Source organism: Symsagittifera roscoffensis, chromosome 1 (assembly GCF_963678635.1).
Source record: "Symsagittifera roscoffensis chromosome 1, txSymRosc1.1, whole genome shotgun sequence".
Lineage (NCBI taxonomy): Eukaryota > Metazoa > Xenacoelomorpha > Acoela > Convolutidae > Symsagittifera > Symsagittifera roscoffensis.
The window spans coordinates 81,154,961-81,182,100 of record NC_087062.1 but is presented as its reverse complement, the minus strand read 5'-3'; the positions used below and the strand labels follow the sequence as shown (position 1 = coordinate 81,182,100).

The 27,140-nt window shown below is 34.4% G+C and overlaps 2 protein-coding genes across 2 annotated transcripts; one reads left to right on the top strand and one right to left on the bottom strand.

Annotated features, from left to right (window-relative positions):
* The first annotated feature begins 5,881 nt into the window (after positions 1–5,881).
* LOC134850906 (proton myo-inositol cotransporter-like) lies at positions 5,882–26,667 on the top strand. Its single transcript, XM_063866701.1, has 10 exons — positions 5,882–6,597; positions 7,323–7,515; positions 8,387–8,546; positions 19,212–19,438; positions 21,009–21,120; positions 23,411–23,574; positions 24,172–24,292; positions 24,657–24,934; positions 25,349–25,501; positions 26,330–26,667. The coding sequence occupies exons 1-10, from the start codon at positions 6,442–6,444 to the stop codon at positions 26,500–26,502; spliced, it is 1,737 nt and encodes a 578-aa protein (XP_063722771.1). The 5' UTR covers positions 5,882–6,441; the 3' UTR covers positions 26,503–26,667.
* On the bottom strand, positions 9,385–15,053 carry LOC134850912 (uncharacterized). Its single transcript, XM_063866713.1, has 3 exons — positions 14,893–15,053; positions 13,866–14,103; positions 9,385–10,074 (listed from the first exon to the last, which is right to left on the bottom strand). Exons 2-3 carry the CDS (start codon positions 14,068–14,070, stop codon positions 9,536–9,538), a joined length of 744 nt encoding a protein of 247 aa, XP_063722783.1. The 5' UTR covers positions 14,071–14,103; positions 14,893–15,053; the 3' UTR covers positions 9,385–9,535.
* Positions 26,668–27,140: the final 473 nt, after the last annotated feature.

Genomic DNA, 27,140 nt, shown 5'->3' with positions numbered 1-27,140 from the left:
TTTTGATGCTTTCGTATTCTATGTCTGTGCATGTTTTAAAACAAGCAGTATTCATTTTGATGGATATAGTTTTATCGACATTTCGGTTTTGTTTCCAGCTTAGTGGCTTTCTTGATTTTTATCGCAAGTGGTAGCTTTCGTCCTATATTATATAAGCTTAGTGGCCTCATATTGCGTCGTTCGACGATCGAAAAAAATTGTGTGTTTGTTTTGGGGGTGAGGGAGACGAATTTTTAACGGCTTTAAATGTTTCGGCTGAAGTTTTTTCGGCTTTGCTAGTGTTACCGCTTTGTAAATTTCCTTTTGATGCTTTCGTATTCTATGTCTGTGCATGTTTTCAAACTAGCCGTATTCATTTTGATGGATATAGTTTTATCGACATTTCGGTTTTGTTTCCAGCTGAGCGGCTTTCTTGATTTGTATCGCAAGTGGTGCGAAGCTCAGCTTCACCTCTGTGTTAATACTTGATAGTTTTAATAGGAGAAAAGTTTATGAGTGATGAAATATCCCGTATTCATAATTGTTCCAAATTGAATTGAGACAAACTAACTTGTCATATGAATTCCATATACGATTCAAATTTGAGCACTTATCATTTGGTATATTGGAAGTCCAAAAATTATTGTTTATCTTGAAACTTGTTAAAGGGCAGTCGGCTTCGACCTGATGTACAAGCAGCCGGGTTGATTCAAATGATTTGATAGGAAGCTACAGTTAGATAGTGAGCAAAAACGAGAGCAAAATAAACTCAATATTTTTTTTCGATATCACGGGTTCTGTATTTTGTTTTCGACTTTTGACAAAAAACGGAATAGTTGTGCACGATGTGATTTTTTATGGAGACAAATTTTAGCTATCAAAATAATTGATTTTAATGGATTCTTTTTGATCGTCTCAAAAATAACGATGACCTCAGTTATAAATTTACACTTTCTCCTGCGGTATTCTTTTTATACACTTACAAACTAATCAGGCTCTTTTCGTTTTCAAAATTGAATTCACGAAAACTAATTGCTTCCAAAATTTCGTTGATAGTGCCGAAAATTATCAGCATTGCTGTACTCTTACTTGTGTATTCTAATCTGTTCTAATCGAAAATAGTTGAATCTAAGACCTACAGAAATTTTCCATAAATCTATTATACTCGATTATAATCACATGAATTTCGAAAACAGCAATCATGATTAAGAAAACAGGACCAGGTATTTTTCTTACTTAACAGTTGTGAAAATTGATTATAAAAAATTGATTTTTAAAGAGTCAATGAACGTAGTGAAGACTTTTATACAGGGTGTGATGATTTTTTCCAGGGAAAAGTCTGAAAACTTGTTCAGGCACCCATTTGATTTTTCCCGGTTTGACTTTTGATATACTTTTAAGTTCAGTTCGTTTCCATTGTTGACAGGAAGGCAAACTCCACTATCGAGGATTAAAATTGTAAAGGTCACGAAAAACGTGATCGACTTTCTAATATAAAAAATGGGTTTTAATTTTAATATTTCCTAGCTGAATAAAAGCCTAACATAATAATCCATTTTCCTCAAGCTGAGCTAATTCTATCAAAACAAGTTTCAATCGAAGCTTGCTCTAGAATTTCGAAGAACTTAGAATCTACGAGTCAGTATTTTTTTTTCAAATTACTTGCTTTCATTGATTCTTGTTCAATTGTCGGTAGGCTATTTTTATTAAGACTAACTTTACTACGAAGGTTTTGCCAGCTTGGGGATCTTCGGATTCGCAGGTGGGTGCATTAGTCTAACTGCGGTTAAAACGTTTCGTAAATTTAGAATAATTTCAATACTCGAATTGCTTATGCGTTGCGAATTAACCTGCACTCATAATCATTCTAAAATAGAGCGAGAAATTAAATTGGTCATATTAACTCTAAATGACTCAAACTAGAGCGCTTATTATATGATATTAAGCACTAACATTTATGTTCAATCAAAATTTAGCGCTTAATGGTTGATATGCGGAAATCCAAAATTAATAATTTGACAAAATCTCAGCAGAAAGTATTCGAGGACAGTTAAGGGGCAGTCGGAACAATCAAGACTTTGTCCTGATATACGACCAGTCTTGCTCAGGACATATTGTTATTATTTTTTTTGTTCAGGAAGAATGGTCACGTTTGTTGGTTTGCTGTTTTGGTGGTTCGAGTTTTGATTTCGATTCAAATTAAATCTATTTAGTTTTACTTTACTCAATAAAAGGCCCACGCAAACGACGCAATAAGTGGAGCTTGAATTCTAGTTTCAAATTAAATTTTTCAAATAGAAATTGGAAACAATCCTGACTAGGGTGATTTGGCAATAAGTGTGCATAGGGTAAGTTTGTCTTTAGTTTGTTTGCTTAGAGTCAGTGCAGATAGTGCGGATTATAATTTTCCGGATAATGCGAAAAATTTTAGATTTTTTGTCCAGATTTTTGGTTTTGAAGATAATTTTGGACTACAAATACTTCGATTTTAATCAGTTCGGGTCTAAAAATGTTAGTTTGCACCGTCTGCTGTAAGTTTTTTCGAGCCGCGTGAAATTGTAGGGAGCAGCTGAGTTGTAGTGAGTAAAAGCTGAGTTGTAGTGAGTAAAAGTTGTAGTGAGTAAATTTCATTGAGTAAAAGACTGGGTTTGCATTTACTTTTTGTTCTTTAATATGGAATGTCCTGTCAGTTCTACTCAAGTTTTGATGAATGAAATGAGTTTTCACTTGTGTCGTGTTGCTTTAGTAAAAATGAGTTTTGTATTGGTTTGAAGGTCCTAAAATCCTTTAATATTTTTTCAAAAACTTTCAACTCAATTTTGGTCGAATTTCGTTTCAAAACACAGTTTTAATGAATTTAATGCACGAAAAAAGAATCTTTATTTGAAAAATTGAATTTAAATGAAGCTCGAATAGTGTTAGCAATTGTTTTACAAAAGGTCGCTTTGAGTTTTCAGGAGTTTCTATTAAGCGGACGTAATATAGGTACAACGTAGTAAAATTCTTAATTTTTTTCAAAAGCAGGAAAATAATGGAATAATGTTCGGAGCTTCAATATCGATTTAGCTAATTAAAATAAAATTTGAAATAAGTTATAAAAATGTCATATCAATTTTTTTCTCTTTTTTTTACCGTGAAGTATTGGCCGATCAGAAACTTTGCTGCGCAAGTTGGTGTTTCAAATTGAAGCAGAAAGAGTTATTAAACATACAAGTTAATAAACAGACAAGCTAATAAACAGCTGTAAATATGACTTAAATGAGTTGCGAAGTAATTTAACAGCAACAGATGATTTTCAGCTCATAATAATATTATAATAAATTGTTTCCAAACGATATCTAGTTACAAAGTTGTTTATAAAAATTTATAAATACAAATTATAATCGTTTGGGAGAATACCATTAAGCCAACATGGCCCGTTTTCAGGTATCTCATTAAGCGGAGAACAAGAAAAGTAGTTAAATTCTTCGATCCAATGCAATGGACCTTCTATCGGTAAACATTTATTGAACGTAAAGCCTTTTTATTCGCACCGTTAAACCATTCTCTATATAAAAAAAATCAATTTTATTTTTTTTTGTTTTCTCGGGTTGTCTTTTCTACCCTCAACCTAGGAACCAACAGAAACAAGTTCTACTTATTGATCATTAAAATGTCTCAAAGCATGCCCAGTAAAACCGTATTTCCTAGAAAGTTTTTATCCGAAATATTTAAGATTAAAACTATTTAATTGAAAATGAGAAGCCCCATTCAAGAAACTGACCCAGGCCGGAAAAAAAATTATTACAAAGTTAAACATTGTTCTAGTTTTTAGGTGTAATCGACCCTCTGTTGAGTTTGATTCTATTTATAGCTAACTTTTGATTTGGTTTTCTCTTTGAAAATATCACGTTTACTTCTTGTTCACTAATGGAGTATCTCAAGGTATCAACTTGGCACTCTTTTTGAATAATTTTCTCGGTTAATTTCAGAACTTCGTACGCAAAAAATTCTCTTACGGTATATATTATATTTTCATGCATTATTTCAGTGATTGAATCCATCCTGTGTTTATGCAAAATTATTCTGATTAGCCTTCCGATTTTCATTTCCAGTTCTAACAGTTTGGTTTTGTCGCTATTTGCATGAACTAAAACTCCATATTGGATGATTGGTTGCACATAACTTTTATACGCAAATACTAATTGCCGTCCCGTTAGAAACTTTCTCAATTGAAAAAACGCTCCACAGAATTGCAAAATTTTGTTTTTTACCTTATCAATATGCTGATGAAAATTCAATTTACAGTGAAGGTGAATTCCAAGATATTTAAAACATTTTACATCTTCTATTTGGGTGTCATTTAAAAAATATTTGACTGGTTTTTTTCAGTTTTTTTGCTCCGACAGCATCTCATGGTCTTGGTTTTTTTGACATTCAGTGTCAATTTGTTCTTGTCTAACCAATAATTTACTTCAAGCAAAGCCGATTGATGTGCGAAAGCAATATAGTCTTTGTTGTTTGTGGAATTCAGAACAGTGTCATCAGCATACAAAAGTACCCTTGTGTTTTTGTGGCTATCTGTAAATCGTTTATATAGAGCATGAACAAAAGCGAGCCAAGGATACATCCTTGAGGTACACCAAAAGACACAAGTTTAAGTTCGGTCTTAAAAGAGTTATTTTCGATGAACTGATAGCGATTGTCAAGGTAAGATTCCAAGAGATTTAAGACAGGCTCTTTGAATCCCATATGTTCCAATTTTGTTAACAGGTTAGAGTGATTAACTCCGTCAAAAGGCTTTGTTAGGTCTAAAAAAGTATTCTGAACAGTTAGTTTTTTGTTCGATAGCGATGTTGAAACTTCTGCCAACAATGTAAGGATGGCGTCAACAGTGCTTCTTTTTGATCTGAAGCCAAATTGAGTGTTTCGGTTTCGGATGATATTAAACTTGTCTACATATGATTGGCTCGTTTAAAAATTAGACGCTCAAAAATTTTGCCCAGAACTGGAAGAAGCGAGATTGGTCTATAGTCTGAGGGGTCCTTGTTGTCTCCCTCCTTGAAAGTTGGTGCAATTTTTAAACAATTTGGATAGATTCCTGAGGTTAGGCAGTCATGAAAAATTTCAGCCAAAGGGCCTGCTAGTATATTTTTTAAATGCTTGACGAGAACAGTGTTGATATCATAGCAATCTATACTATATTTATTTTTTAGACTTTCGATGACTTCAATGATTTCAATTAAATCAATTTTTTTTCAAAAACAACGATTGTTGCTGACGGATAACATTATTTTCAATGCAATTTGGTATGCTTTGTGAAAGTCTGGCGCCAATATTTGCGAAATAATCGTTAAAATGCTCAGCGTCCCCCTTCGATAGATTCAGTGATTTGGAATTTTTCCCTTTACCTGTCATTTCCTTTTTTCGTTTTACAACTTTTCGTTTTACAATTAGATTCAAGCATCAATTTATTTTGATAGTAATTTCGTTTTTTACTGATGATTAGGTTTTTGACAATTTTATTTTGGGAACAATGTTTGTTCCGGGCTTCCGTTGCTTTTTTGCTGATGCATTTTTTACTTCATTGTCAATCCATGGATGTTTATCTGATTGTACTAGTAAACGTTTTGGAAAAAAAGTATCAACTGCCTTCACAAAGATCAAATTTATTTTTTCTAAAATCCGAGAAGACTTTTGAGGGTCTTCGGGTTTCCATAGCTGCATACATTTGCCAATCTTATGCTACAAATAAAAACTTAATTTCTCACTTAAATCCCTGTTTCTCAACTTGTTCCAGTTTCTAGCAAAAATTTTGTCAATAAAAGCTTGTATTTTATATGCATAAAAACATGTTACATTTGCTTCTATAATTTAAATTGTTGAACCGTTCGTTCTTACAATATACCAATTTTTCAGTTGGTTTCTGTGCTTGGTGTGTTTGCGTGAGCTAACCAGAGCGAGTAGTTTAATGGAGCTTTGGACGCAATGCGTTTGCCAGTCTAGCAATAGACTTCTCTGTGAACTACTTTTTTATACCATCAGTCTATGGCAGAATTTTGTCAAACAAAGTTATAATCTTAATTATCGCTTTTCAGCGTTTGTCTTTTAACTAACCAACAGCATCTGTGGCAGTTTTTATACTACTTTTGCTTTTAGAAAATTAAAATTGACTTCAGTTTTCAAAACTTGAAAATAAGCTTTGAACAGCTAGCCAAATAACCCGAACTTATCATATCCTTAACTTACTTATTAAATTACTGTTACCTACACAAATTTCCTATATTTTTCAAATTTATTTTTTATTAGTAGCTGTTTTATATTGATGCTTTTTCATTTCGTTACGCAATTTCTTTGAATTGTCATACGTTACACAATTTCATTTCGTTACGCAATTTCTTTGAATTGTCATACGTTACACAATTTCATTTCGTTACGCAATATCTTTGAATTGTTATACATTGCACATTCTGTTATTAAATCATGGGGAAATTCTGGTCTCATTTTACTCCTAAATTGGGCTTGTTGATGTTCATCGGGACACTCGGTGGCTTTCTGTTCGGATACGACACAGGAATAGTGTCGGGCGCCATGATATTCGTCGCGGAAGAGTTCAATTTGTCACATGGTATGCACGAGGTCAGTAGTTGAGATAAAACTGTTCGACGTGTTGTTTTTGGACAGGCATACCCGCTAAAAAGGCCGCCCGATCGTTTGCTGAAGTGCCTTTTTAATGGTCCTTTTCAATGGGATTGGAAATAATAAAATTTCGAAGCGCGAAACGGTTTTAACTTACTCATGTCGTGTGACTTTCATAGAAATATTTCTTCAAAATGTTAGCGCTCAATATTGTTTGTTATTCCGACCACTTCAAGTACGAAGGAACTATGGCATAGGCTGTTTGCTCCAACTCATTTTGTTCACCTCAAAAAACTCGATGGTCAAATGCGATATCATGTTGAAGCCCTATTAGTCGTGATTCGGATTCCCCCCAAAAAATCGAAAAGTTTATTAAGTCGAGGAAAGCTGGTGTCTGAGCTTTTTCAATTTTAAGACCAATTTGATGTGACACTGAAATTGATGACACTGCATTTGAGCCTAATTCAGTTCAAAATCAATGATTTCTATTTCATCTTAGATATAGTTACATGTATTTCTGAAGAAAAAGAGGTCTAATTGCTATTAAGTGTAGCTGACGGCTAAGATAGTTTTTGAACTATATTTAAGCTTTTGTTATCCAATATTTCAACACTAAAATCAATCCTCAAAAAACGGCCGCAAAATTAAAAATTTCGAAAATGCTTCTTGTAAAATGCACTGTAGTTATAATTTTAATTAATATATCTTGTATAAATTTTTTTTAGGTTGTGGTGAGCATAACTTTGTTGTCGGCGGCGCTGCTTCCATTAAGTGTGGGTGGAATGTCGCACTATTGTGGCAGGAAGACCCTCTTGGTCATCTCAGCGACTCTCTTCTCAATCAGCTCCTGTGTGATTGCACTGGCAGCTAATGTCACCATGCTACTCGTCGGACGACTCATAGTCGGATGCGCTATTGGTCAGTTTCATATTGAACGTCCAAGTCGGTTTAAGTACTACTCAAAAGCAAAGAAAGAGTTGCATTAATTTTTTAAAGATCGAAAACAAAACTTTTAAGTTGGCCTGTTCGATAAATTGACCAGTCTGAAACTGTGGAAATTTTTCCTATGTACGACAATCAATCTGTACATTTTAATTTTTTGTTGTTTTATACAGTGCTGGTTTAAATTATCCGGACAAAATGAACAAAACTTGATTTTTCAAACACGTTTTTCTCAAATTGGGTTAAGATTAGACAAAAAGTGAAAAGATCAAAAGTTGCTTAGAAATTCCTCAGAATTAAAATCGTGTAATGTACGCTGAGTTTACTTTGTTAATTGATAAGAACATTATATCACAAGAAGCCTTTTACACAGCCCAACAGAGTTTAAGAAGGGTTAACTCTTCAAAAATTTACGCAAATTGTTTAAAATTTGTTTTTGAACAGAGGTTCTGGGTTTTATATAGTAAAAATCTCATTTATTGACTATCAAGTAAAATTTATTTTATTCTAGTTTTTGGAGATTTAACCCTTCTTAAACTTTGTTAGGCTGTGTAAAAGGCTTCTTGTGATATAATGTTCTTATCAATTAACAAAGTAGTTTCAGCGTACTTTTTGATTATTTGAGAAAAAAAACCAAAGTGACCCATTTATGGGGTAAAATTTTGGTTGAGAATTTCGGAGAAAACATTACACCATATTAATTCTGAGAAAATTCTGAGCAACTTTTGTTCTTTTCCCTTTTTGCCTAATCTTAACCCGATTTGAGAAAAACGCGTTTGAAAATTCAAGTTTTGTTTGTTTTGTCCGGATAATTTAAATCAGCACTTGATTTAATTGTATCTTGCAGGAATTCTTTCAACCATCGGGCCTATTTTCATCTCCGAGTGTTCCCCGACGTCTGTGAGGGGGACCCTGGTCACGTGCTATAACTTCAGTATCATTCTCGGGCAGTTCTGTGCATATGTAGTTGCACTCATATTCGCAAACGTCGAAAACACCGGTTGGAGGTAATTTTGGAACTAACACACTTCATCCTCATTTAGCACGTGAATGAAAAAAATTCCTGTCGTGTAATAGTAAGTTGTTCTTTATCATCTTGAAACACTCAAGAATTGGTTACAAAATGTTTCACAAACTGACCAATAGCGCATCCGACTATGAGTCGTCCGACGAGTAGCAATCTGACAAAATACGCGAAATTCACGTGAAATTTTGCCATACATATCTTTTTCATAGACTTTAATAACAACTTCGATTCTTTTCTGAAGTTGATTTGACTCAAATTTGGAGTTGAGTTCAATTAAACCTTAATTAATAAGATAAAAGTAGTTACATTAAGTTTGGGCCAGATTTCTGGACTTTGACCAACTTCAGAAGTGCTGTGTAAGCTTTAGAAACCACGAATATGTGCTTACGGTTATCTATAACTATTCCAGGTGCATAGGTAAACGCCCAACCAATAGCTAATAGATTTCATGGTTATGTTCAATAAACCGAAGTATCATTACTTAACAAGGCAAGCAACAATTAGGCAATAATCAAAATACGCGAAATATGCATTCATAGATTTGTAGAAGAACAATTCTGGGGCAAGTAATTTCTTATTGCAGCTTGATAGATCTTTAGATACTTAGTTTCTTAGATTTTATTTATCCATTTTTTGGTTAAATTTAATCAATTTTCACTTTCTAAAGTCACTTAAAATGCTATTTTTGAAGTAATTTCAGCTTAACGAGCTAATCTACCATTCTTGATTCACTTAAGCATGGATCTTCTCGTATTTTGTCAGATTTCGAAGAGCCTTATAAATTAGAATTTCTTAACGAATCTTCTCAGAATAGAATCTTAAAAAGAAAAATTAAATTACTACAACTGAACAAGTAATCATAAAGAATGTTGTGCGAGTTTTGAACTACATTACGACCTTCACATGAAATCGGTAATCATCGTCGTCGTCTTCCAATTGGAATAAATCGGATTGGTCGGAATTGATGAGTCAGACGGTGACAATTGAAAAGTAAGGCGAGCTGTGGGGATGGAATGTTAGCAACATGCGACTGTTCACTCTGGTCTTACAGAGGGGACAAGAATTATTGCTCTTCATCCACTGTTTGATGCAGTCGCTGTGATAGGAGTGTGAACAGTTCCGCATCTGGACCACTCTCTGTTTTTTGTGCTTGCCTATCCCTGACAAAGCGGTGGCTGAGAATATTCTCTGTTTGTACATGTTGGACCAAGATACAGACCGTGATTTTCGAGTGCCTCCGGGTCCCTCGACTGTGTTTCCGCCCGACGTTATCACTCCCTCCGCCGCACTGTTTGAGGGGTCACCCCCGCCACTAGTAATGTTGGACTCTAGTTCGTTGTTGATAGTAAGGGATCCGTGGTTTTTACTCTGAGTTGGACTTGATAAGTTGAAAAGACTGCAGCTTTCGGCACTTAGCGAAAGGGTTTCAGACATCTTATCCGAGTCGAGATGACGTAAGCAGATGACGCATTTGTCTTCTGAGGGAAAGTGCCGATTGGTCTTGTAACCTAAAAAAAGTCAGGTCTGTTAAATATTACTTGTGATAAATTGGTAAATAGTTTCTGAGATTATTTGTGATATATTAGTAGAGTGGATAATGACAGCTATGTGATTCTGAATCACCGCTTAGCTAAGTGATCTCAAGCTCCATCTCTATTGAATCGGAAGTTTTAATGAAAAATTTTGACAATCAGGTGTTCCTAAACAAGAACTACGTTATTGAAACTTAACGAATGATCTTATGGTTCGATCATTCTTTCAAGGGTTACAGGAAAGGACTTTAAGCTGTGGGTTTTTTAATTTTAATTTATTTGACTTAGAATTACTTTTTTATTTTAACTTAATAATTTTTTGACCTGGTGAATTTAGGAACTTTGGTTTTTTATTCAGTCAAATTTCGATTTCCTAGCTTATCATATTTCTTGATTTTTTACACCATCTGAAGTTTTTTCACATGTGAGTTTTTAGAGTTATGGGGATTGAAAATAGCCTAATTGGCCTATTTGGAGTAATTAACGCGCGATATGTTAAGTTTTTTAACACGCGTAAACGACGAATTAAATACTTCCAAATTGAATCGAACCAAGCAAATAGTATTATTAATACGGTGAGAGACACACACATTGATATATATATATATATATATATGTGTATAAATAAATGTTCTTTTATATATTTTTATTTTTTATCTTTTTTTACAACTTGATATCCAATCTACAGACTTTATCTAATCTGCTTTTTGTATCAACAACATCTCTACTTAGTAGTGACTCTATATATATCCTTTTACACGGTGTGTGGAGGGATAAATGAAAGACAAAAATGAAAAAATATATATTCTTTTTTTTTTCGATTTTTTTAAATGATTTTTGTCTACTTTTTTAAACAAAAACTTCTTGTGCTTTAAGAGGCAGTCTGATCATTCAGGGCTTTGCCATGATATACGAGCAGTCTTGTTTCGTTTGTTCATGTGAAGTTCTGTTTTGAAGTTCCAAATGGAATAATTAATAAAGTTGCAAACTAAACCACCATCAGATGTATTTCATATTCAAAAACATTCAATATAGCATTAAAAAATTTCGATAAGTAAAAGTCAATTAGACGCTATTTTTTTTGAACAGTGAGCGCGAAAAAAATGAGCTCGAATTTCATTGCGCTTTTATCAGACTTTTTTGGCATAGTAACCTATGTCGGCTTGTGGAACACTAATCTGTGATAAAAATAAAATCATTGAAGCTTAAATACTTGATAAAATTTTTCGTCAAGATAACCATAGATGACGACTACTGTATTGCATTTTTGCAATACAGTAGTCGTCATCTAAGCCGTCAAAACTTAGTTTTACTCAAGTAAAGGAAGTTTTTTGAGTTTTTAGCTCAATTTTTCTTAGCAAAAACTTAAACAAATTTTTGAAATTTTCATTTTTTTTTTTCGTTTTTTTAGTCATTTTTCTTCAAAAACTTATGACTCTCAAATATTCCTCAGTTCTATTTTTTGTTCAGATTTTTCATCCCAACATGCAGAAAAAAACGACAACAATTTGAGAAAATTTTTTTGTATTTTTTCTGAGACTGTGGTAACCGGCTTTCCTTGTTTTGTTTTGATTTTTGTTCCGATCATGTGAAGAAAGTAACCCGAAAGGATTTTTAGGTAAGGGGGTGCTTTTCTCAAATCAATTTTTTGAGTAATTTGATGAAAGCTCCGAATTGGAAAGTATATTGTCATTTTAGATCCTTATTGGTATTATTTCGGATTCCAATAAAAATCTCCATTTTTGTCTCGGTGTTGAGATAAAGGGGTTCAAAAGTTTTTAGTTTTAGACCAAATAAGACCACAAAACATCGGCATGAAAAATGTTATTCATGTCAGTTTTGGTTTTGAGGTCATTTTTTTAAACGTTTACTAAACTATTTTGCCTGGCACCTCAAGTTCCAAAAACTGAGCTAAATTTGCATTGGTACGTTCTTTCAAAAATTCTGCCAGAAGGGATCAAATAAACAATAAGGTGAACGAAAAAAAGCAGATTTTTTTTGAAATTTTTTGACTAGTGATAGTTGCAACTGGATACTAGATTTTGTTTCTCGTAAATTAATTTTGTTCACAGTACTTGTCTCCTGGACTGATCTCCTGTTCCTCCTTTAAGGAATGGTGCAGAAATTATTTTTTGAGCATGATTGCAATTTTAATATCCGTGTTACTCGAATTTTGTTTGTCATGTTAGTTATAATTTTACCAAATCGAATTCATTTTTTGTTTTTTATTTTCCTGACTTATAAGTTTCTGCTCCCAATATTATATTACGAGGTCAAGCTGTGTATGTTGTGAATTATAAACGGATTCCGCTATGAGACAGCGCTTTGATTTTTATTTGATCTTGTGTTCCCTTTGATAGCGCCGACAAAAATTTAACGTGTTTTGAGACTTGTCTCTGGATTCTAGTGACCTACACACTCCTTAATTTGCGCCTATCGAGTTCAAAGTTTGGCCTCATAATGTATATTGGCCTCATTTTGCGTCGTTTGATGCAAAAAATTTCTGTGCGTGCGTGTTTTGAGATGGAGGGGTCTTTGAAACTTACAGACATTGGAGTTTTTATTCGGCTTCATGTTTTTGCTCTGGAATTTTTGGCTTGCTTGCAGTTTGGTAAATTTTCGTCCGATGCTTATTTCATATGCGATTGACTTGGCTATTGTTTTTTTTTGACATTTTCGAGTTTTTTTACTTAGCGGCTTTCTTGTCTTCTATAGCAAGTGGTGCGAACTTTCGCTTCATCTCTGCGTGAAAATTTCGCGTCTTCATTGAATTGAAGCTGAGGTGAGGTTAGCCAATTGAGGTGGAAAAGTTTTTTCTTTCGACTTTTGAAGAAAGGGAGGGAATATTAGAGCACGAGGTTTTTTTTCTTCAGATAAATTTAAACTAGCTCCTTTGATCAGTTTTTATATCATCTGAAAGCTATTAACGCCATGGTCGAATTTTAAAAACAATGGTTCATCTGTGATCATTTTAGTAGTGTTATGAGGGTATAGAAACTAGCTTAATTGGGACCACATGTTGTGAAAGTTTCATTAATTTTATCGAAAACTATTTCGTTGACATTAGAGGACAGTCCCCAAACATTCAGGGCTTTTTATTGACAAGTCGCAAAATATAACCCCCAATAAAAGACAACTTGCAATGTGCTCACCGCCACTGTCGCGCCCATTGGGTACCTTTATCCTAAATTCTTAATTTATAATTTAATTTTGAATCTCTGCGGGTTGTCGCTTTCCTTAAAGTTTGCGAGTGGTCTTTTTTTTCTAGCTGTCTTTTGCTCCGAGTTGTCGCGGTACCATTTTACAGAACTAAAAATTCGTTCAACTATGTTTTTAGTGAATGTCTATGTCATATAGGATTTTACGAAAAAGGGGCTTAACTGTCATAAAATTAAAAATAGTGCTCAAGATGGCTTTCACTTGGTCAACTGGTGTGAAATATGAGAGGCAACAATTCGTATTAAGCGACAACTCGTAACTGTAGATTGAGCGGCAAACTCTGATTCACGCGCTCTATCCCTCTCATGTCGAATGTAAGCGTAGCGGAGCAAGCGGTCGCTCCTTGTCAACAATTTCAAAGGAATTTTCGCCTGCTACGAATATTTTTGACCAACTGGAAAAGGAATTAGATGCTCTTCTTCAGACTTCACCAAAAAAATTGCATGCATTTCTTAAGCATGAGCACAACAACGGTTCTCTGTGATCAACTGAACAGCTCGTTTTTTGGTCCTTTTCCTTTTCCTTGTGGATAATTGGTCTTAACTTACCCTTCTGACTTCCGAGTTTGCACCTGCAGCCACTGAGGTAGATAAGACATATCATGAAGATGGCGACGATCAGTGCCGGCATCAACAGCAACACTATCATGTTGGCACTCGTCATCTTGGGAATATCGCCACTCCCCACCACGCCTCTACCCTCTCCCCCGGCCCCGTCGCCGCCCCCTCCGTGCATACCGCCGACTGTGCTCATTGGTAATCACTAATGTAACTGACTCCGATTCCTCTGTTAATATCAATTGCTGATAGCTCAACCAATCAGAAGTCTTACCTGATGGGAAAGGAACCGCGACGGAACTATAGCAAAGCTCAACAATTATAAACAAAAATTAAAACAAAGGTAAATTTATTTGTTTAAAAAATCAAGTAAAATTTACTGTGAATTGAATTTTTGGCTCAGTAATTAACTTGAAATGTGTCGTTGTCGAGGATTTCAATTAAGGCTGGACCGAATATTATATTGAATGGTTTTTGAGGTATTGCAACAAGGACTCAATTTAAGTTATTGTCAAACGAATAATCGCATTTTATATTGTAATTTGAGGTTCGAGTGGAGCCTAGTTTCGATATGCGTGCAATTTGAGATCAAATTAACTTCGTAAACTTTAAGAGACTTTTATATTCAAATGTTTTGTTGGTTCTGTGAGTTCGGTTGCTACCAATTTAAATTCATTGCTTAAAGACAAATATGTTGATTTGTCATATGATGTGTATTTAATAGATGCCGATTACTTCGATAAGGAAATGTTTCTGGAAATTAGGATACTTCGTCACAAAATTTTGAGGTCAATCTTGAGTTTTGAAAAGAATTCAGAGTTTTTGCCTCGATTATAAGGCGTGGGTCAAAAATGTATGATAGTGTTATAAGAGCGGAATCGAAATTTGACGTTTAATGTATTTTGCAGTTACTTAATTGTACATAGGTCGATAAGGTCTCATTCGCAAACCGAAATTTGGGTTCGATAAATGTGTATCAAATTTAGTTATGAACTTTCGGCTATTGATAATAACTTACTCAGATGAAGCTAACCAAGTTTAAGGTCTGAGTTTGGTTTTGAGGCGAAATGAGAATCAGAACTTTCTCAAAGGTTGAAATCTCAGCTAATGGTTATGCAACCAAATTAATAACTCTTACTGCCAACTAACTAGTGATGGGAGTTCGTTCGAAGTTATAATAAGAATTATTAGCTGTGCTTTGCTGCAAATGGTATTTCAAACAAAGCACCCTCGTTTATGTTTGCCCAAATACATCACCCTGAGATGTTTTCAGATGTGCAACCTCTGCTAGGCTCTGATGTCAGTGGCTGTTAAGAGTAAAACACCCCCTCACCAAATTGACACTGAAACTTACCAAACTATGCGGGCTATTCCCATGCGCGAAGGACCGAATGTGCGGAAATTTTAAGCCAATCATCAATGCCCCTTAAACTGCTCTAACTGACTGATTTTATAGCTTTCCTTCGAACATGTGAATTACGAATTCTGATAGGCTGACATATATTTTCGCGCACAAACCCCAACCCCACCCCCCAAAGAAAAACTTCTCGTCCACGCGGCTCTAAGTTTGAAAAATTTGTTATTCTACGAAAATTTTTATTACTGATTTGATTTTATAGAACAGACTTTTTGGATTTTCCCGCCGAAGGTCTTATCTTAAAAAATTGACTAAAGTTCCGAAAGTTGACTGAATGGAATATGCTCCTCTGCTTGCACAGTAACTGGCTAGTCTTCTTTCAGTTAAATCCGTTTTTGTGTCATAAATTTGGGATTTTTTCAGTGTTTTTCGATATTCATTAAAAAATCTTTTTCCATGAATAGGGATAGTTTTTTTTAGTTTTCAGGCAGAAAATAAATTGAAATGCAGGGGATTTTTAAACAAAATTCACAATGTTTTTGGATTACTTAGTGTATTTATGCTTTCATCTGTCTGTTGGCTATCTTTTTTATTAATAGTTATGAGCTAGGGAAGTTAGCTCAAATTCCTTCTTTTTGCTGCCACTGAAACATTTAAAAACAAAGATAAGAACAGCCAAGTTTCTACAGCCAAAGTAATTTATTCCTACTGCAGTTTTTAACAGCAAAATTTCGATTGAATTTGGGTGGAATTGGGTAGCTTGGAGGCGAAAATGCTTGTAATAATAGTAGTTCAAGTTTATTCGGAGATTTTTAGACTTAATTTAAGTTTGACTCTTTAAGGATTTTGGAATTAATCAAAATTTGCCTGAACTCATTCAGATCATTTTAAGCCACCAGTAACTTTTTAATTCCTTCTACAATAACTAGGAGGTTTTTTTATCATTCAGAACGGAGTTGTATCGACTAGCATCAAGCTCGACTTGCATAAAAACTTAAAATTGAAAAGCGTTTCGACTAGCCTAAAAATCGAAACAAAAAAATCAAAAATTGTCAAAATTAAAATCAGTGTACACATAAAGCATATAAGTGCAGTTTTCTGCACCTTTCACAAATTGCGCGGCAATCAGTTCTCAGATCAATGATCACAGGTCGGTTGCAACGGATCACAATTTATATGACAAGTGATTTTGTTTGCTTGTTGGTTGGTTATTTTTCTATTTTCTACATCAGTTACAATTTGGGAGGATTAGATTGCTGTTATTTATTTCTGAGGAATAAAGCTTTGAAATTATGCTAGTCGATACATTTTCTTTTTTGAAAAAAAAAATTTTATGCTTGTCGAGCGTTATGCGAGTCAAACTTTATGCTAGTCCAACGGTCACCTTCAGAACCATTCATTTCAACCAGCCAAACAAAAGTTTTTTTTTTACCGTTAATTCCAGCTGTTTGGAAGGAATGCGGCAATTCAAGTTAAAAGGAAAAGGAAAATAGGATCAATTGAGCAATCTCCCCCCCGTATTGACCAATTGAGCTATCTCCCCCCCAAGCCAAAACTAAGACACCACAAAAAGGCGCCAACAAACGCAATTAGATGGTTGATGTGTTTATGGCACGCAATCAATTGATCGACTGAAGTTGATTTTATATGAGTATCGAGAAAAATTTTGAAAAAGAAAAAATCGAAAAATTGAAGAAAAAAAATTAATTTGCAAAATTTTATTTGGGCGACTCTTGCCTCTCATTGAGGAAAACGAGTATCAAGCTTGGTGCTCTGAACTTGTATCTGAATACCAAAAAAGCTCTCTTCAGCACCTTACTATTGTACGCAATAGCTCTTTTTTCATTTAGGACAGAAAAAAGTCGCTTTATGTGCCTCAGTTTTATTGATTTTGTTTTCACTCTGAATGTAATTTTTGAGCTTTGATATTGTAAAAGTTGGCGTTCCATATTTGTTGGAGAATCTCGTTCATATTATCATATCATTCAAACTATTTTCAAGTGGTTATAAACATGTCTGAAGTACCTATTGAGCTATTTCCCCCCCCCCCCACTATTGAAATAATTCAAGAATGTATCTGGCTCATTTTGGGTATATTTTGAGTAATTGTAATCAAATGGCCAAAACAGTACAAAAAATCATTGCAACTTGAAAAGCAGACTGAAGTTCACCTGGAAAATAGGCATTATTAATAGTTTTTGTTTCAATGCTAACCATTTTGCTTAAAATGTAATTGAAATTTTTGGAGTTCAATTGTTGCTTCACTAATACTTTTGTATCGTTGACTGAAATTTTTTAGCTGTCAAAGAAGATGTGAAGACACTTATTTGGCTCTTTTCAAATTTGATTTCACGTTGTTTGACTCTTCTTTTTTTAAAATTCGACTCAATTCCTTAAAATGAGGCTTATTATGCTAGCCAATAGCTAAATTGGCGCGAAAAAAATTTTGCATCAAAAATGGACTTCAATTTTCAAGATTCCCTCAGGAATGAAAAATAATTATTGACCTAGTTTTCTGTAATTTGGTTATGATTTTTTGTTCAAATTTAAACATTTTTTTATCAAGGGTCAATGAACGAAGTGAATACTCTTATACAGGTCGTGATGATTTTCTGGGTTTTTTTTTCAAGAAAAAGTCATGAAATTTGGTTTTTCTTGGTTTGACCTTTGATAATTCACCTCTTGGGCTTTGTTAAAGAAAAAGCTAACTCCACTATCGAGTGGAAATTTAAAAATCAGAAAAACGTGATAAACTTATGTTTTCGAATGTGGATTTGAATTTTCAGATTTGCCGGCTAAATAAAATCTTACCTATTGATACAATTTTCTCAAATTGGAATAATTTTATCAACAAATTGCCTATGATAAATTGTTCATGAAATCAAAAACTTAAAGGTCATATATTTAAAAAGAAATTTCAAATTCGATAGTTGAAGTTTTTTTAAGAAAACAAGTCACTAGTTTATTGTTTCCTTGCGTCATTGACTCTGTTTCAACTATATGTTGGGTATGAATCATTGTCATTTCAGTTTTTTGTTGGCAGGCTTCGAAGCTTACATGGCTTTTAGGTTTTTTGAAAACAGTTTTAATTATAAAAATCTTACAGCGAACTACTCATTGAATTTGAGAAACTGCATGATACTTAGTAATCCTGACTTCTCATTAAAACATTATATTGTCATAAGTACTATACCAGAGATACCAACGTTTTGATACCAGAGTAGGATAATAGAATATAATTTGTGCCTGCGGTGAAGATGGTTACTTCTTTTGCGTTCATTATCTCTTAATATTAAACATAGAATAAGAGGTCCCTTCCCCTCCCCTCTAAACCACAGTTAAGTTGAACTTAATTTGGGCTTGATCTTGTCTAAAAGTATTTGTTTTGTTTCTTGATGTGCAATTTGATCATGATTTACAGCAATAGTTCTGCGTCTTAAACATTTTGTCCATATCTTTATCTCACATTTATGTCTTGGTAACTGATTTTATGAAACTACATTCATTTTAAACGTTAATGTAACGGTTATGTGTCGAGCTCGATGTTTATACATAACGAATTGAAACCAATGATTAGAGTGACCATGAATATAAAACCACAACTGAGCTCATGGTATTTTCTTTATTTTGTTATGTAAATATTATAGCGAATTTTATTTGCTTGAATTTGAATTGAAATCATTGTCAAGACAAAAATATGAGCCATTGAGCTAATTCTGTTGAAGTTTAACTGGCGTAACTTCTCCATTTCTTCCCCCTAATAAATTGCTATTTTGAAACCATACATCTGTGATGTGGTTTGTTCTGAATCAAGTTTGAATCATCAGAAAGGCTCCATTAATATGCAATAGACTTGACCAAGCAATTTGGGAGATATTTTAAAAAATGAAAAATCATAATTTCAAAGTTTCTAGAATTATTCTTTGTGAGGGATTTTTCTGATTCGATCGCTAGTTGAAGCATGTTTGTGATTTGTTTAGATTTATGTTCGGACTTGGTGCAGTTCCAGCTATAGTGCAGATACTGGGGCTGGCTTTTCTCCCGGAATCCCCCCGCTATCTGATATCTCACTGGATATCGGAGGGGGAGGTCAGCAGTGAATTGGAGGCCTTTGAAGCACTGGTACAGCTAAGACCCGAAGGATATGACGTGAAAGCAGAGTGTGATCAACTGAAGATTTCACTCCGTCAACAGGGCATAGAAAAGGGTAGGTAATGAATGTCACGTGCAATATTTAGAAGTATAGAGATTTGCAAAAAAAAGTTTGGACTGACAGAATTCATGAAAAAGAGCAACATTGATATTTTGACAAAGTTTCGCGTACAATGTCGATGTTTCAAACTAAACTATCTTGAGACTTGAAATCTATCCAAAAAATTAGCTTTTCCATGCAAAATATTTCGGAGATAGTGCAATTGCTCTTTTCTAAGTGTAAAAAAATGACGCGATTTTCACTTATATAGTTCTTAATGAATTTTTCGTTTAATTTTTTTATCAGGAAAAAGTCTGAGAACGCCCTTATAGCTACACAATATCTTTCATAGATATTAATGCATTTATGAACGTATTTAGGTATATATGCTTTTTTGAGTTCAACTCAAAATCATCTGCTAAAATAAGGTTAATTGCTTTCTCCAATAAGAAAGCGAAATTGGCGCAAAAAAATGTGAGTGACTCCTAGTTTTGAAAGTGGATTTACAAAAATTTAAAAATCCATCAGAATAGAAAATTTACCCATTAATCCAGTTTTTTTAAGTTGGATTTTTTTAACCAAAAAAATGTCAATTGTAATTGGTACTTGAAAATCAGATTTTTGTTGATCTTTTTTAAGAGTAATGAACGTAGTGAAGACTTATATAGGTATTGCTGATTTTTTTTCAGGAAAAGTCATAAAAGTCTCTGATAACTGCAGATGTGCATTAATACATATTGATGCATTTATGAATGCACTTAGGTATATATGCACTTTTTGAGTTCAATTGAATTTCATCTGCTGGAAGTGACGTAATTAGCACTCTCCAAATACGAACGTGAAAATGGCAGAAAAAACGTGATTGACTTCTAGTTTCGAAAGTGGAATTTAATTTTTTTTTAATTTTTAGATATCCAGCGGAATAAAAACTTTACTTATTTATCTTTTTATCTCTAGATGGGTTCATGTTGTCAAAAAAGCGACAATCATAAATTGTCTAGAAATTCAAAGAGCTTAAAGGGCATCTATTTTTTTCTTTGAAATTCGAAAGTTGAGATTTTTCAAGAAAGTCAGTGTTTTTTATGTTTACTTGCGTTCATTACTTTTTTCCAATCTTAGATTGGCTATGTTTTGTGTTTGATCTTCAAGATGATAAATCGAAAGCAAGGGCTTATGTAATTTTTTCAATGCATTTTGCGTTTAAAATTTTTGGCTTTTTTCCTCCCATACAAAGTCATCATGCTGTGGTAGACCTGAAGCTAGACGTCAAGTTACAGCTTGTCCTCGCGCACTATTATTGACATGGCAGAAGATCGAAGACACGATCTGATGATCTCTAATCGAACGCCTGACCTCCTTTTATGTATCTCAAAAGTTTGCCTCTAATTCTCGGAATTATCTTGTTTACGACTTCCTCACTGTAGTTCTGTTCAGATAATTGATGTATCTAGGCATTAAAGTTACAATGGGCCTTGGCTTATTGCCAAATATTTAAATGATTGCATATCACTGCTGAATAAAGCAAATTATTTTCACGTGTTTTTGTGCCCTTAAACCGTTTTCCCTGAACTTGCTGCTGTTTCAGGAATTTTTGAGACCTTCGGGGCTATTGTGAGAGTGAAACATGTGCGAAGGGCGCTGTTTGTTGGATGTTCTATGCAAATGTTCCAGCAGATAGTGGGAATCAACACCGTCATGTTAGTATCTTTGTATGCTGTGAACTCTCAAAACATTCAAGTATAAGCTTTAAGGTGTTCACTTGCTTCACTTTTTACCATTTAGTCAAAACTTACCATTTTACATTTTCTGCAAAATATCAAATTATGTGCTTTTCTGATAAACGGCCTCAATATACTTTTTCGGAATTTTTAAAATCGAGTAAAGCTAAAATTTGATTGGTTGAAGCTAACTAGTTCCAATTAAAACTGTTATATTTCTATCTATCTCTTTTTCTATCTATCTATCTATCTATCTATCTATCCATCTCACTATCTATTTATGTATCTATCTAACTATCTATCTATCTATTATGTATTTTACTGCTTCGGTCGCTTACTTCTTATAATTAATCCTTTTCAACGTAGTGTTTTGCATGTTTAACTAACAAAATTTAGCACGTTTAAGCTATATCTTATTTCGGCTTGCTTAAAAACTTTTTTCCTCATATTAAACAACTTGCACGCTGAAGCTACGTCTACACAATGAAGTTTTTTTGAAACGAAGAAAATTGCATGTTTTATCATACAATAAATTGACATGGTTACCCTTGCTTAGTTTAATTTTTTTTAAAGATTTTTCGGTTTATATCGCAATCTATAACTATACATTATTTAGCATCATTAGCAACTATGACTGGGTGCGGTTTGAAGTTCTGACTGCTCAAAACTTTCTAGTTTATAGGATATGCCATTTTTTGTGATTTTATCTAAACATTTAGTTCATGTTCGAAAAAAATAAATTTGAAAGTTTGGACGATATGGTGGGATGCTGAAAGAGTACTCTCAGGCGCTATATATTTTTCCTCAAAATCTGATAGAAGAAATCTTTTAGCTGACGAGATATGACAATTTTTCTGTTTGATGAAAAATAAAATCAAATGAATCTCAATTAGGTTCGCCTGACTAAAGAATTGATAGCAGCAAATGATATGCGTACGGTCTAGTGAAATGAAAAAACCAATTTGAACAAGAATTTTCTATAAAAGTAATTACTTGAAATGTTTTTCTTTTTTCAAGTTATGCTGAACTTTCTTTTCGTTTCTATAATTTTCAGGGTAGATGCCTAATAAGCATTAGAAAATATGATACATGTAATTTGCGAAATGTTGAGTTTTTGTACGAGATTTTACTAATAATGTGCCTTAAAACTGTAATTGCTTGATTGAATATCTTTTTTCAATCCCCGATATATCAATAATTGGTTTTCAAACATAATTTTTGCAATTGAAAACCATTCAATGTCTTGATTTCAGTTTGCAGCATTTTTTTACCGATATGCTGCTGCTACAAACCTCCGATGATGAGTTTTTCCGATGATCATTTTTTTTGTTTTAACACTAAGTGTCTTTTAATCGAGAACTAGGCTTTTTTCCCTTAAAGAACTTTTCTCACAAACTTTCGCCTTGAATTATTATTGAATCTTCACAATTTTCAGGTGCATTTCCATTTGTCTAGACGTAACGCCATCGCTTTTGCACCGTAAGGTCTGGCGTTTTAATTCCGGTTGGGCCTTCTTTTTTCAGTATGCAATTGTATTTTGTTCCGATAAAAATCGAATTGTCGGATTTTCGTTTGTCTGCTCAGGTTTTTTCGGCCTAGTTGCCACATCACGGATTTTGCTTGTGCCGTGAGAAGCTATCACTGTAGTTGCAAGTGCAAATGTTGTTCATTGTAGTTTCAGGGGGACACTTGACTTTTTATGTTTTTTTTCTAGGCTCAACTGGCGTCTGCTCAAAGATTGTCGGCTTAGTTGCCACATCACGCATTTTTTGTGGTGAAAGCAAGTTTCATTGTAGTTGCAAGTCCGAGTATTGTTCATTGTACTTTCTGGTGGGACTTGAAACCTAAAATGTTTTGATCAACTTTTTTTCGGCTCAACTTGCGTCAGCTCGAAGATTGTCGGCTTGGTTTCCTCTTCGTAAGCTTTGTTTCGTTGCTAATTTATTTTTCAGATGTCTTGCATGTTTGCCTAGAATGAACTTCTATCGAGACATACGAAAATTTGCTTTTTGATAGAGCTAGATATTTTTTGTGTTTTCATTTTTTCTATTCGTTTTTTTGTGTTTGCTTTGTATCGCCTCTTGTGTAAATATATACTTTCGAATTTTTCAGAAGCAGCTTTAGCTGCAGTGGGACCGCTAGTTTTATTTCAATCAGTACAGTTTTTTGACGTTTTGGTATCTTTTGGGCCGTATTAGAGAAAAGACAGTATTGGTTTATTTACACTCGTTCGAGCTGTGTGTACGCGTGATGTGTGTTCGATGTTCAGGTACTACTGTGCATCTATTGTGGAGATGGCGGGGGTGCCTGACAAACAGCATGCTTTATTCTACGCCGCCCTCATCACTGCCATATATGGACTAGTAGGGACAATCTCTCTCTTTCTAGTGGACTCCCTCGGCAGAAGGAAACTGCTTTTCATCAGTGCCACCGGTAACTCAGCTCTATCTGTTCATGATTTGAATGAACTTTTTATACAAAGAGCTTGAAAAAGCGACTTTTGAACCAAAGTGGGGCAACTAAAAGAGTGTAATTCAAGTGCGAATCATCCAAACTTGGATGCTATCTGCCTACGTCATAATTCAATTTGTAGACACTTTTGTAAATTCAGAATGTAGTGACCTTGCTTGCACTTTTCACCCGACTGTTTATGGTTTGAGGCTCGTTGGCCACCTTGCAAGTTGCCTGGAATGGGAGCAACTTTTCGTGGCACGGAAAATGAACTTAAAAAAAGCACCTAACAATGACTCAAAAACTTATCATAAACTGTGCAGCTTGTATGTCGATACTAATGTTCATTTTATACCTTTTTTGAAACTTCACAACAACTTTTTAAATGCCTCTTCGTCTCAAGATCATGAATGCACATTGAGATGGACATCATATGTGCTGGTCAGCTTGAGCTGCGCAGATTTGCCGTTAAGTGCTCGTAAAACTCTCTTTTTTGCTGAAAAAAAAACATTTTCCTTTGTGGTTTAAATATAATGATGATGTTCCTGAGCGCTGATCTGATTTTTAATTTACTTACAGGTACATTTGTGGGACTTGTGATGTTGGTCATCTCCTTTGCCCTCATATCTCGAAATGCGCCTCAACTCAACTTCACAGAGAAGAGCTTGGAACAAGAGAGCGACAGCTGTGCAACTATATTGTGAGTCAATTTTCATGTTTCATCTTTGTTAGACTTGAATCCGCTTCTTTCGCGGCTGCTTCGTTTACAAATTTAAAAAATCGGAATCAGAACAAAAATTAGTATAAGAGTGATTTTTCAAGTTTGTCTGGATTCAGAGCCATCAGTTAAGTAAAAATAACAAACTATGGCAAAAAGGGCTTTATTGTTGATTAGACACTACAGGGTTCTTCTATTTGATTAGAACATAATGATTAAAAGTTTTTATCGCCAAACTGTTAAAGCTGCGTTGCTTGTTGAGGTGTTAACCTAATTTATGAAAATTGTGTTTTCTTTCATTATCATATTTTAAACGTTTTGATCCAAATAATTCATCTTTGTGTAGAAACTGCAACAACTGTGCTTTGGACTCTGCGTGTGGAGTGTGTTACCTTGACGGCGGCTCCTCTGACACTCTTGTAAAAATGGGATCTTGCATCGAGATTGACGACGAAACCTCCGAGTACCCCGACTACTTCTCCACCTACGGCAGGTGTGACAAAAACCACATGACCTCGGAGAATTCGACCTCTGGCTTGACCTTCTCAACTGACGCATGTCCCTCCAAACTAGCGCCTCTAATAATCATATCACTCATCGCATATCTTCTTTTCTTTGCAGTGGGTAAGTAAAAAACTTAATCTTGTGCAATTAAATGTACAATTTTAACGGAAGGTTTTAGTGTCAGAACTAGGTGAGCAACAATATCCAATTTTTGTGCAATTGATAAGCACATCAGTTATCTCGCAGATGGATTTTTTTGGTTTAATTATTCAACAATTTCGTCTCTTTTCTTGCCAAATTGCCGACGATGCGAGAAAATCTGGGATTTGAAATTCGGACATAAAATTTATTAATAATAGTTCACGGGGAATCAGACCATATTGCAAGTTGAAGTTGCTTCAAGAGAGATAAAGAGATACATGTACAGTATTTAACTCCTCACAAGGATCATACACCAACCCTGAAACTCATTAAAGCGTGACCCTGACTCTGTATTTGGGTTCTATGGCTTTAAATGATTTGAATTTTTTTCAGGTTATGGTCCCGTTCCGTGGCTGTACAACTCCGAGATCTACCCTCAGTGGGCCAGATCTACAGCAGTTTCATTGGCCACGACAACCAACTGGACCTTCAACCTCCTTATTTCCGTCTCTTTTCTTTCCCTAGTCGACGCCATCTCTCAAGCAGGCGAGTTATTTATTTCGCCTTTCAGGGGCTCTTGTCAATAAGTATGATATTTGAGTTCCTAAAATTTAGTTGGCTCCTTGAAGAACAAAACAGGGGTGATCATTTGTATACTTATTTTTAAATTTTTCTTTGAAATCGCGGGATCCATCTTTCAAACTATCATAATTTTGCTGTTGTCTGTTGTTTTTTATAATATTTTGTTATAAATATTTTTTGTTATACGGCCCAAAGATATCAAACTGTCAATTTAATTTATGTTCCTATTGAAAATCAAGTTTCTCTTTCGCCGGAAGTAGTTTCAGCCAATCAGATTCAAACCTTATGATTCAATTTGCAAAATGACTAAAAAACAAGTTTTTCAGCCTTATAACAGAAAAGACCCCTTATTAACTGTATAATTATTATCCAATTGCTCTTAAATATCAACTGCCAAGCAAATATGAAGCGCATTGATTTATTTGGACTTATTTTCGTTGTTTCATCGATTAGTTCGACCTTAGGGATTTTTGTTTTACGACATCCATTTTCGGCCGACCGACCCTAAAATTTTCTGAAGACGCCGTTGGCGCCAATATAATTTAACTTTTGAGGGGTAGCGGCGGAACTAAACGGCGTTTTTGGATTGTTTTTTTTTTTTTCAAATTGCGCTTGCGGAGCTGAAAATTTGGCAAAATTGGTTTTTCATAGTGCTTTAGGGTAGCTCGAAAATCAATTTGCTCAGCCGCAAAAAAGGTTGATCTACAAAATCTTTTGAAAATCTATTAGGAGTGTTCTACGTTTCTTTTATCCTAACTGTTTTTCTTGTCATTAGCGTTTGTTTCGTTTTAGGTACATTTGCATGCTACAGCGTCTTTGCCCTTCTGTCGGTCCTGTTTTTCTTCTATTTCATGCCGGAGACGAAAAACACTCCTCTGGAACAAATTGAACATCTGTTTGGTCTGCAATACGAACACTTCTCAGATCAAAACACCCTCGAAACCTCAAGTGCCGACAACGAGTGACTCCTGCCAATAAGAAATTCTAAACTCTGTTTAATTTAAAAGAGAGCAGTAGTACAGTAGCGGATTTAGGAGTACTTTTTTGGTACTATTTTGCGACAGCAGCCGCAATAAAATGTATTTTGAGGGTGCAGCGTGCTCCAAAAAGCGCAATTTTTTGGCCAAAACTTTCCCAAAACTGCCTGAAAACATCATTTTTGACATTTTGCTAGAAGGGCAGAACATTTTAGCTCAAAATCGTCTGAATGGTGTTTTAAGATAGCTCGAAAAATCAATTTGTTTGATCTAGAAAATGCTCGACAAGATGATTGATTTTATTTGCAAATTCGTTCCTTCGAAATCCTAGATCCGCACCTGCAGTAATTCAACTGAATTTAAATTTGATGTTATACCATTCTACAACTGTATATAATTTTAACGGCAACAATTCTATGTGATAGCTCAATTTATATCAGTAAGTGATTCAGCTGTCATCCAAGTATTTTGAATAGAAAACATGAAAACAAGTTAAACTGTTTTTATTTAATATCTGAGAGTTCATGCTATCAAGTTTTTGTGGTTCTAAAGGCTGCTGAGTAATCAAGACAAATTTTTCCCCATATTTTTATCCCCTCGTTATTTAGTCTTTCAAGGAATAAATA